Consider the following 11,939-nt stretch of genomic DNA (forward strand, 5'->3'; position numbering starts at 1 on the left):
TCAGTTTTGGTCGATCATCGCACTGATATATGAAAGCTTGGCACACCATTCATTTATTTCTTTTGTTTTCTGTTGTGTACCCATCTGCGTTACCATCACGCTTTCCGTAGTCGGCAATGCAGTTCTACCATTTCCACCGCAGTGCTGTGCTTGGGACATCACGGCGTAAAAGCCGACTAGCCGAGGTAATCTACGTCCCACTCAGTATAGAGCGTTTAATGCAATAATCGGCACTTTTTATGTAATTTATTTGTTATGCCTCATTACTTGTACATGGCGAGCGTCGCAACACAGTACAGGGAGAAAGACGACTACCAATGCTTTTTAGAAGCTGTCACAAAGCATGCAACATTCGAGCGATAGCCTTCAACTTTGTGCTTACACTGTACCTGAGGAGGGAGCTAGTCAAGTTCGCACCCTTCGGTGATCTACTGGCTTAGAAAGAAATGTATTATTTCTAAATGACAGGGCAACTTAAACACTGACTGCTATTTTTAATTTGCTATCCTTTGGCACAACAGCCGGCGTCAAAGCCTCAGTGTCAAAAAAACTGTGGTATTGTCCAGGTGCTCCATTACGAGCTGGAGGCCTCAATTGTTTCAATAATTTGATGTGGTTTGCTTCGCACAATGATGTGAACGCATATGGATAAAAAACACATACCTAGTACCTGCTTACTCAAGCGGTTAATAAGTCCGACCCTGCTTGTCAGGAAAGTGCTAGCGTTCGGGGCGCCTTCTAGTGGCTGTATACAAAAGAAATGGGGCGGTGGTGAGCAAAAAAGGGCGGTGGTGGACAATTTTCAGGCGTTGGTGGCTGTGGCGACTCTTTTCTGCAACGTGTCGGGAAAGCAAATGTACAATAAACACTTCAGAAACGTTCTTTAAGTGCCTGGCATCGAAGCGCATTTAGCCCATGTTTATGAATTGCATATTGCATTATGTGCCACAAAATCAGAAGCACCGAAGCGTCCTGTGAAACTTTTCAGCCTGAAATTCTGTACAATTCGTGTCGCACTCTTCTGAGTGGAGCGGCCTTGCCCAATGTATACAGTTTATTACACGGTATCCGTTACTCTTTTCTCCGGCCGTTGTTTGATTACCCTACATTTGATGAGGATTGTTTGGAAGTGAATCATGTACTTTATCAGCAAATTACTGATGCCAGCGCTCAGCTCATAGTTTTAGCTATTCTCATAAAGAGTGAATGGTCATGACCTGCAGACGTGGTAACATGATGGTGCTCGTGCGCACCCAGCAAATATATAAATTAACTTGTCATTTCTCTCAGGCATCCTTTTGTATATCTGGAGTGTAAGCTAAACTGCCAAAATGTTTCCAACATGGAGTACACCTTCGAAATGAGTGCTTTCTGTTGAAACGTAGAGCAATTATATAGAGATTTTAGGACAGCCAAAAAACACTTTGAATCCGAGTTGTGTAACTCTCACCTAGGCGAAAGGGTAAAAATCGGCGGAGCTGCTTGGTAAACAACCAATACTTAGGCACCAGGGAGTCATGAACTGCGTGTTTCTGCATCGTACTCTGCACCACTGTCTCCAGATCCCAACAGCGGCGGTTACATGCTGGAGTTGTACAAGTTCCAGGCGATGCATGCTTACCGGTGAAAACGAAAGCGAAACGAAAATACGAACCAGCCACCACCGGTCGCTCAAGAGCGGGTGACGTCAAGACGGCGACAAGAGTACGTTCCTTTGATCGCTTAAGCTGCTGGACTCACATGGACGCCCTACGCTCGCTTGGTATCCCTCCAACTAAAATTTCCATGCACGATGGCGCTACATGAGTTTCCTGGCTGTGAGTCTATTAACTCGTGCTTCATCCTTCCTTGCAAGGGTTGCGGTTGTGGCAGTGGTGGTGGTTGTGGTGGTGGTGGTGGTGATGGTGGCGGTATAAAATTTTCGCACCCTCTGCTAACTCCTCATTCCTCTCTTGGCAGGTTCTCTCATGTCTTACGTCGAAACCGAAATGTATTGTTGCCTTTGTGTAATGATACGCAAGCTAGCGTTTCGGAAAACTCGGTGTTATGTTGATGAAGTGTTTAATAGCGCTGTATTTTTTTAAACTAGGTCGCTCTGCACAAAGGTGAAACATCTGAGATGAAGAAAAGCGTAGCAGAAAATTAAGTCAGTTGTAACAAAATATTGAATTAGGCGACAATGCTGTAGCCAGTTCTTAGCATAGAATGGAGTTCTGGCCTTTGTTATGCTAAGAAAAGCTTGAATGACAAAGGCATCTTTTCCTCAGTGTAGAGTTGCAGTACAAAGATGTGCAGCATCTCTGTTGACAAAGTATATCGTTTTTAACATGTGATGCTGTCAAATTAGGTCAACTTCATCAAGCGTAGTGCAAGTGTTCAATGAACATTTGTATCATGGTATACGAACTGCGCGATTCGGAAACCCATCGCAGTGAGGTCACAAAGACTGCTCTCCAAAAAGAGCTTCTAATTTCGTATGCTGAACAAGGGCTTGATTTGTGCTTTTCAGCAAAATGATCATCTGTCTCTCTCGCCTGTTCAATGCTTCTGCAGCTCTTCAGGCAAACAAGAACTAGTGCCGGTCTATCTGTGCCAGCCTAGACGGGACGCAAAAAGTCAAAGCCAGTTAAGGAATTTTATTAATACTATGGCCGCAGTTGACTCAGCAAGAATAATACTAGGTATGAAAAAGAAGAGGTTTGTCCTGATGCAAATATGACTGCCGATGGCGGTAATAGGCAGATAGTAGGCAGCAAAAGAAAGACGTAAGTTGCACCTTTTCCCCGTCACCTAGAGTGCTTTCCTGTTTCTTATTGGCTGCCTCCTGCAAGCATTAACGGCTCTGAAAGATTCATAACTATTTCTCGCTGAGGACTAACTTTTAACATGCTTAACAAGAGTATTAATTATACTGCACTATATGCAATATTTTATTTTCTCTTACTGTGTTCTGTAGTGTTTGCCAAAAGTAACCAAGCAGCGGGGCTTGTTTCTCAACCTATGGCAGAGTACATATGGCATCCCTTAAGCTCTAAATGTGTGTAAAGTAAGGATAATTCTGGTCCCCACCTTCGAGACATTTCGGTCTTTAAGCGGGCTTAAGAGTTCCACTGCATATCTGAGTGGCAAACCCCGTTGTCAGATTGCTTTTGGCAAATAGGGTACGTGTGGTGAACTTTGTGACTGGTGAATATGTACGTCTACTTCTCAAGCTGCGCATTGAACTGCCGCTCAGGTTTCCATATCTTAGTACTCCTTTTCGAACTTTTTGTGATGTATTTCTGAACTGTGACTACTGCCGTGATAGGCTGCATTTGAGCCTCTAGATGGTTTTGAGGCAATTATTTTTTTAACAGCTGCACAGAAACATTTTACTCTGTGGAGCTCCTTGCATTGGCTTTCTGCAGCGGTGAATCTGAATGGACTGATTTCATGTCATTAAATGGATTTACTATCCCTGGATATATACTAATTTCCCACGCGCTCACTGCACTATACTGATCTACATGGAATTAATATTAAAATATCATTACATGGGTGAATTCAGCAACTACTTGTATATAACCATTTTATATTTGCTGCTCTTGATGAAGAGTAAGCGCTTTTTGTGCTCTTTTAAGCCTGACGAGAAGCTAAAGATAGTTTTGTCAGCTCAGATAGAAATATAAGCCTTTCCTATCACATAACACCGACCTGCGCTTGCTCCTGCTCAGAACACGAGCTGCAGTTTCTTTTTCAGTTGACACTAACAGATGGTGCTAACCTCAACTGGGACAACAAAATCGCCGTAAAGAACTTTATGGTGAAACCCAAGGGCCTCCACGACGTTTATTTGGATATTTGAAGTTCGTTAACGCAGGAACATCACCTGGGAGGGAAGTACTCGTTTCAGGCGATTACTTTTTACTAGTTCTGAGGCTCATGTGAAAGTGTCATGGAGGGATGCAAAAGTGCAGTAACGATAGAGTGGCTTTGACGTTGTAAGCGGAGTGGTACGAGGGAACTGGGAGGAAACAGGAAGACTTCCACAGTGTGCATCCATCTTCACTGCCAAACCTTACGCCGTATGTGTGGCCATAGAAAAAATGGTAAGCGAGAATCTCACAAACAGTATTATTTACACACACTCCTCAAGCGTACTCACAGTTCATCACTCTAGAAATGCAATCCTTCCACTACTTGGTGACATCATATACTATGTAACTATAGCCACAGCTCAAGGACAGAACATAGAAGTCTGCTAAGTCCCGATCGGAATAAAAGGCGACGAGAGAGAGACTTGTGTGCTGACCAAGATCATGGCAAACAAATAAAGAAGTAAATATTCCCTTTAAAGATTGCGTGAATTTAGTTAACCGTAAGTGAAGACGATAATGACACTCTGCTTGGAATAACGAAATGAATAACAAGCTACATTTGGTAAAACCAGTTTAAGGTGAATGGAAGTCCTGCACTCATCAGGAATGTTTCAAGGTTTCTAGAAAGACTCTCCGCCCTCTTCGTATAGGGCACTCACACCTTACACATGACTTCGTACTGACAACAAGACAAGCCATTATGTTAATCATGCGGAGATGAGCTGCAGTAGACCATGTTTTATTTGCGTGCAGGATACTGGAAAAACTAAAGAAAAAACGTTTTACTTTGTTTTGCAGTGAACATTACATCCAACATTGCTTATAGGTGATATTGGTCTTGTTCAATTTTCCTGCAATTTAAGTTTTTAAAAGGAGCAAATGTCTTAAAGTACGGACGTAAAAGTTGTAGTCAAATGAATAAATCTCATGTTAGGCGCATGATATCCTCAGCTACTTTTGTGCCATCAAACTGAACACAACACGATACAGCGGCTTTGTATTAGTGCTAAACATATAAGACACTCCTGACTTCTTATTTGCGCAACATGGACATAATATTTATTAAGACAGCTTTTTCAACAAAAGGAAAGCTAGAAACGACGGCGCTGTCAAGCATTTTGTACAAAGGCGCTGCTGTAAGCAGCTTATACCGTAACACCTGCAGTTGGAGGCCCTAGACGTGAAGAAGGCAGAGGCTTTTGAAAGAACATTAAACGATAGCTTCCTTGCATATACTGAACGTACAGTGCACTCATTCCTCTCTAGCCTGAGAAAGATTTACAGCGATGAACGCTAGGAGGCGTCACACGATCAAGGTCGCACCTGTAGTGACACGCGTGGTAATCAACTAGGTCCGCAGCCTCGCCCCTATCAAGAGGTGCTAAAATAAATGTCTGGCAACATTCCCTCATTCTTCGCTTTCCGTCACCTCGTGAAAGCCGTGCAGACAGGCAGAGTGCCCGCACTTAGCGGGATGCTTTCCAGACCATGGTTCGCTAATTCACCGCGTGATGGCTATGAAACAAGGCTGGCGAAACCGTTAGTCCTCCCCTACTCTTCGCACATTCGGCCCCTTTGAGAACCGCCGAATCCAGGGTCCGCAAAGGAGCGGAGCGGAGGGGGAAGCCGGTGTATAGCGAAGCCTCAATTAAAACGAGTTCGCGCGAAGCCCGCGCGGTGGCGCCATAGTCGGCTCAAGCAGACGCGCGTTGCCCCCTCTACCGGCGTTTAATCAAACCGCCGCGCCTACGAAGCACAAGGTGCGAAAAGCTCCCCCTCGTTGCAACTCGCGCACGCTGGGCCGGCGAAGCGGATAGCGTCGGTAGTCGGCGTTGGAATGATGGCGGGCCCACGGCCATTGGCGGAAGTAAATAATGTTTTGCGGGCCAGGACGAAATGCCGCATTCCTCGTTCCTGATTGGCCGGAAAGAGAGCGCAAGCTCTTCAGGTCCGGGGAGCGGTGGGTGGGGGGGTTGTTGAGGGAAAATGGGGTACAAGCACTGCGGAGGGCGCAAGAGTCAGCAGACCGTTGTGCGAGAGGCGTGGAAGTGAGGGAAGACAGCGCAATTCGTGACACACGGGAGAGTGGTTCGGGGCCGAACAGGCAGGACAACATGACTCACGTATAGTGGGTGGTTGCGCAGGAAAGGTCTGGAAGGAAGCGACCCTGACATCCACGGTGTCCCTGCCGTTTTCAATTTACCGACTGTCTCCCGGGTCTGTTTCCCGGGTAGCACACCTATTTGCAAAAGCCAGGAGGGGTTTTCCCGGCGCGTAGGTTTTGCTCTTTTGATGCCACTCGAGTGAAGCGTGCAACTGCAGACGCCGCTTTTAGAGTCGATAAAGCAAAAAAGACAGCTCGCCTGGACCAGGCGTTTACGTAATCAAGATTTTGTTTGCAGAAACGATTTGCTGACTTTGCTAAAATGCTCGCGATACTGCAATGAAGAGAGCTGCAGCTGAGTAAAAGCTTTTGTCCGTGTTTACAGTACCTGGTGCAGCGCATTGGCAGAAAAAGTGCTAAGTTTTCTTGCCATAGTTCTGTTAACAGAAAACATGACTGATTTTCAAAACACCTGTGTCGCAAAAAAATTTGCAATCGTTAACATCGTTATACTGTCTCCGCGTTTAGTTCCCATTGCCCTCATAAATCGGTCTTCCAATCGAAACGTGGAGTCAAATATAAATATGTTTCCTTTAACGAAGCGTATACCTCGTTATATACTTTTTAAGCAGTCAAGTACTTCATGCTCTCGCAACACACACACACAGCATAGTATTACACACAGCGTAGTATTTTTCAGCATAGTATTACCAGTGTCAAAGGACACCAGAAAACCGGTGAATGTACGCAAGTAGTAAGGTGGTTAACTAATTTTTAATAATTCAGATTTTGACTATTAGAGTTAGGCACCTATTTGCAATTCAATTTCTAGCCGGTCTTAGTAACAGCCATATCAGTTTATAGAACTTAGAAAACGCGATTACACTTAGCGCTGTGGCTCAACAAAATTTTACTTTTTTGACTAGTTACGTGCACTGGAAAGGTTGATTTGCTGCATGCTTTTCGAAAGCGCATAAATTCTGGCACGATGCAGCCGAATTCTGTCGAGCCGCGGCGCCGTGGATAATCAGGATTTAGAAATGCTAAAAATTATATGGCTATTACTAACCGGCTGCAAATTAATTGCAACCAGTTGCGTTGCTGTGGAGTTAGAAAAGTTAATTATCAGGAATTAGCTAGCCAGCTTATTACTTACTACGATCCACTTTTTAACCATGGATTATAGGCACTGGTGTGCGAATATTCGGAAATTTCGAATGGGAATCAATTGTTCTCCTATTCGATTATTCGAAGGAATCCAGCAGCGTATGTTGAGATTTATTCGAAATGAATCGAATACGCTCGCAGCTTCTCGAATAATTGGGAAGAGGTTCGAATAAGGCTAGCCGTTTTTCTTCGACGGCTGTTCCAAAAACAGTGCCCACGTCGACGTCGCGTACCACTTTGGCGCAATCAGTATACGCTGGATGAAAGGTTCAGTGGTCCAAGGCGGTCCACTCGTGGGGAGGCGTTCACAATGCTCACACATGGCCTCTAAGAGGGAACGACGCGACAGGACAGGCATATTCAGCAAGCACACGTTTGATCTTCTCGGAACTCATGGCTCATACGTATCTATCCTCGTCTCATCTCCTGAGGTGTGGATCTACTTTGTTGCCTCTCGTTATCATTAGCAGATCAATACACCGACTCCTTATTGCGACCCCTTTGAGGAGATCAGTGTTGCAGTTAATTGAAAGCTATAGCTTTAACTCTATAGGTTTTAGCACCATTCCGGATCGCCTCCACTGGCTCTTCAGTATTTCTCATGACTGCTTGTTTTGTGCAACTAGTCGCACTAGTACCGAATATTTGTACGTACAAATATCCGTTTCGTATTCCGTTCGGTTTTAGCTACACTATTCTTATTCGATTCGGCTCGGAAAAAGCACTGTTCACACGCTCCTATTTATGCGGTAACTGCGATCCAAAAAATGTTACTCAACGCGGTGGCTGAATGGCTTTGGCTTTCGGCTGATGCTTCCAAGGTCGCGGGATCGACTCCTGCTCGTGGCGGTGGCGGTATTTCTATGGAGGAGAACTGCGGAAACGCCCATGTGATGTTCATTGACAGCGCACAGTAACGAAGCATATGTAGTCGTTTCGGTATGCTAACCTCGCATGCCACATTTACCACGCTTCTCAGTAGGAAGAGTCCGCAAGCAATCCTTAGTGACGCAAACAGCAAGCAGTTCTTTTCAGCCACTTGGCTTTGCAAGGTGGCTTCCGGTGTAGTCACTGCTCAAGAATTTTTCCGATTGACTGGTGCAAATAAATAACTTGCAGTGTCGCTACTGTTTAGTTTCAAAGTTTTCACGCGCAACCTTGAGGACAAGCACATGAAGTGCAAATGAATTTCAGTCAGCTTCCTCCTGATATGCGCGTAATATGCACATATTGGATATACACAAAATAGACTGACACTCGCGTAAGAAACAAAAAGTATTCATTGATGTTTCGGCTGGCAAATAGTTCTCATCACACTGATGACCAGCTGTTACTCATCAGCATTTATAGGCGCTGTAAAGAATGGAGTGAAGTAATCTAAGGGTAAAGGAAGTATAGTAGTAAGATGCACAGGGGGATTGGAGAATTAAGAAAGCAGTACTGAGATGTGTGCGACTACGCGCGAAAGAGCTATTCTGTGCGCCAAGAACTTCCTATAAACGCTGAATATTGTGCTTTTCTTTTCGAGACTCACTGGGAGGCCACTAGTGTCCGTACCACCATTGCAACCGTCTTGAGATGAGGCTTCTAACTGAACGCTCAACAAGAGCACTACCGGCAGTTTTTTTCTAACGGAGGCCACACATCTCAATCCGTATGTCTGTCTTCTCTTGCAATATAGCCTGCTTTCGGAAGATTTACTACGGACTCTCGTCGAGTACAGTTTGTGAAAGGGGGCTTCAACATGAAGTTACTGCGAACGTGTCCATTTAGTAGTTCTGGAGCAGCAGCTTCATGACTGTGAAGCAACGCCGATCTCTCTGATTGCGATGCTGTACAAAACTAACGGTGCTGCCTTACAGAAAAGTTGTCTTTTCTAACGAATGATGTTCGCTACCAATGTCGTTCACCTGATGTCGTGCTGAAAAAAAGAAAAGCTATAGAGTTCACTGACGATTTTTTGAACGGAACATGACTGGAGAAGTCTTTTTAACTCTGAACTACATCAGAGGTTAACAAAAGTCGTCTTAAAGAAAAAATAGTGAATTGACATGCCTACTTTGTTGTTCTTGCGCATTCCGTTACTAACTATAGTGTTTTAAATTTGACTTTTATCCGATCCAAACGTAGGGCTTGAGAGTCAAGTTCAAGAAACCGGCAAAGACCTCTACTGGTTCTGAAGCGGCCCGACCCCCCTGTATTCCTCCCTTCTCGGCACCCAACTTCAACAGCGACGGAGAAAAACCCACCAAGTACAGCCAAAAGGAATCGTCGACTATGGACTATACGACGGTGCAAGAAGAAAGTGGAAAAATGTGCTGACTGTTATTTACTGCACGAGTGGCCGCTCCCCTTCTGTGAACGATCTCGTGTTACACGTGTCGAGGAAAAAACAAGAAACTCTGTGTGTCTGCACTTTTTTCCCCTTACCGCAGTGTGTGCTTCCCGACGCGTACTGGTTGGGGAACATCGTACCGCGTCGACGTGATTAACCCTAGGCCTCGCTAACACTCGCGATGGGGATCGGCTGCACCGAGTGTTCCGAAACACCCAGCTCTAGTTCGCAAGCCTGCCTTACGTATAGTTTTAACTAGCAAAGCCGCCTTCTTTGTTTGACTGCCTTGTGAATCGGTAATTAGATATTTGGAACAAGCAGTCAGCCACTTAAAGTGGCCTTGCCACACGGCATGGCAATGGCGCTTACTTTCAGTCACCTGGAAATGCATACTCACGTCAAAGGCGTTCAGGTGAGTGAACTGACAGCGCACACTTACCTTCTTTTGACCGTTTATCGCGCTTGTCGCAATGTAAATCACAAAAGGTATGTAAAGCGGATGGAAGCGCTTCCGTTTCATGGTTAGTACGCTGTCTATACGTGTTGCAGGACACCGGTGACATCTACACTCTTCTTTTATGAGTAGAAATGAAGGCTATTTAGCCCTACGGGAAACTAGAAAAAAAACTAGTAGAACCAAACCCGATGAGCGCTTCCCCATCCTCTCCGCCTTTCCTGTTCACCATGTTCATGGCGTTGACGTGAGAGTTTTGCATCTAAGTTGCGAAAAGTTTGCGACTGAAGAACTCACAGGTCATTCTGTATCATGTGAGGGCAACAAACTAGCTTTGACAGTTTGTATTCTTCCAGGTGTATGGCTTTGTTTAGGCTAACTTTTGCGGCTTTCGGTATTGGACGATAATCCGAACCTGCAGTTTTAATACTTGAATTTATCTTATAGAAACTAAAGTCAGAGCGCAGGTTTGCGAACCTTTCCCAGCTGACGCGGTACATACTCTTGTCCCTGGGCACCAACCATGTGCGCAAGAACACCTATGAAAGCACGCGCCAATGGGCGAACGTCGGTTAAATCCTTCCCCCAGTCCCTTCCTGAGTTAATTTATTCCAGTCATCGCTTGTAGCTGTCGCGCCGTCGTGTGCCAACAGTCTGGGCTGCCTGCGAGCCAATTAGTCGGCGCGTTCATGAGCTTGGACCCTGTGGACCGGTGTGTTGACAGTATTTATGAGTTGTGTAGATTATATACAGCATATCGAACGCGTTATATCTGAGTCGTGTGCACGCAAACACACATATATATTATGAAGGAAAGACTACCAACGTGAGCGCGAACTGAGCATGCCGACCTTTTGTGGATAATTTTAATCTCCCGACTTTCTTCTTCCCCGGTCATTGTTTCGAAGAAGACTGTACATAAACGAAGAAATATATTCAGTTCTGTGAGCATCAGCTGTGTTCGTTGTGGAGTGTCTCGTTGTGCCCGCGGCCGCTCTCGACTACGATGTAAAAGCATTTGACGCCGGCGAGGCTGTGGACGAAGGAAGTTGCCAAAGTGCGCCAACGTAAATGGGAAACATTCGTCGGAACCAGCGGTGTCTTCCCACATGTGCATCGTACGGTAAGTGCTTGCGCTTGGAACCCGCGTTATTGGTCGATGTTCCTTGTCTGTTAATATTCATGCACCTAGTGCACCACAGGTTTAGAAAGGCAGATGGAGAAGTAGGAGAGAGAAGTGCAGTCGAATTTGCCCGAGAAATCCTCAAATCCCTAGAAGTCAATACAATTCCTTTCAATTGTACCGTTATGATTGTCAAATTCACGGCTCTACCGTATGGGCCACGTCCATGAGGTCTCTGGTTTTGTACACTTTGCCGTTCTTGTCACCGCCATTACACTGTCTGCTTACCATGGCTTAAACACGGATCGTTAGATTCAGAAAAAAATAATCGGGCCTCAAAATGCGTGGGACGGAAAGGGCCGAGGCCACCTGGGCTGGTACAAGGAGAGAGAGATTTTGTTAATTTGTTTTTCTTTTATCTCTTCATAATACTACGCGTCTACTTTACGATCGTTGCAATGAAGGCAGCGTGCTATCTATCGAAAGAATGACTAACGCGAACAGAGATGGCCTTGAAAACGCGTTAAGTACTAATGGCCAAAACACCACGGCGTATAGACAAATGTTAACCTCTTTGTGTTCCGAGTTGTTTCAGCCAAGATAAGCAACCACCCCGACTAGTTTCAGCTTGCAGCTAAAGTTCACTGGATGCGGGTGTGTTGAAAAAACAAAATGGCTTATTTCATCGCAGTCGATCAAGCCAGACACCAAAAATTCCAGATTTGAGGGGAGGTGCATGTCCACCTGCTGGTACCAATACAAGGCGCGAGGCTGCGCTACGAAAAATTTGTTCCCAGCAAACGCATTCTGTAAACTTTTGCTCTCCACTTTAGCTCAATAAAAATATATATTTATGCCATCTCTCTGCCTTACGAACAGTGCGCGATGCACAGTTACTT

The 11,939-nt window shown here is 45.2% G+C and overlaps 1 protein-coding gene across 2 annotated transcripts in view; it reads left to right on the forward strand.

The window, feature by feature from the left end:
- LOC149360098 (uncharacterized) overlaps positions 1 to 10,868 on the forward strand; it is an 82,616-nt gene extending 71,748 nt beyond the window's left edge. Inside the window, exons 5-6 of one of the 2 annotated variants that reach the window (XM_089572166.1) lie at positions 1,563 to 1,704; positions 9,259 to 10,868. In XM_089572166.1, the coding sequence (XP_089428292.1) occupies positions 1,563 to 1,627 (65 nt within the window). In that variant the 3' untranslated portion in view covers positions 1,628 to 1,704; positions 9,259 to 10,868. The remainder of the gene's footprint in view (positions 1 to 1,562; positions 1,705 to 9,258) is intronic. The other variant, XM_089572167.1, reaches the window with a different exon arrangement.
- The last annotated feature ends 1,071 nt before the right edge of the window (positions 10,869 to 11,939 follow it).

This window comes from Amblyomma mixtum, chromosome 2 (assembly GCF_055824585.1).
Source record: "Amblyomma mixtum isolate Tamu chromosome 2, ASM5582458v1, whole genome shotgun sequence".
Lineage (NCBI taxonomy): Eukaryota > Metazoa > Arthropoda > Arachnida > Ixodida > Ixodidae > Amblyomma > Amblyomma mixtum.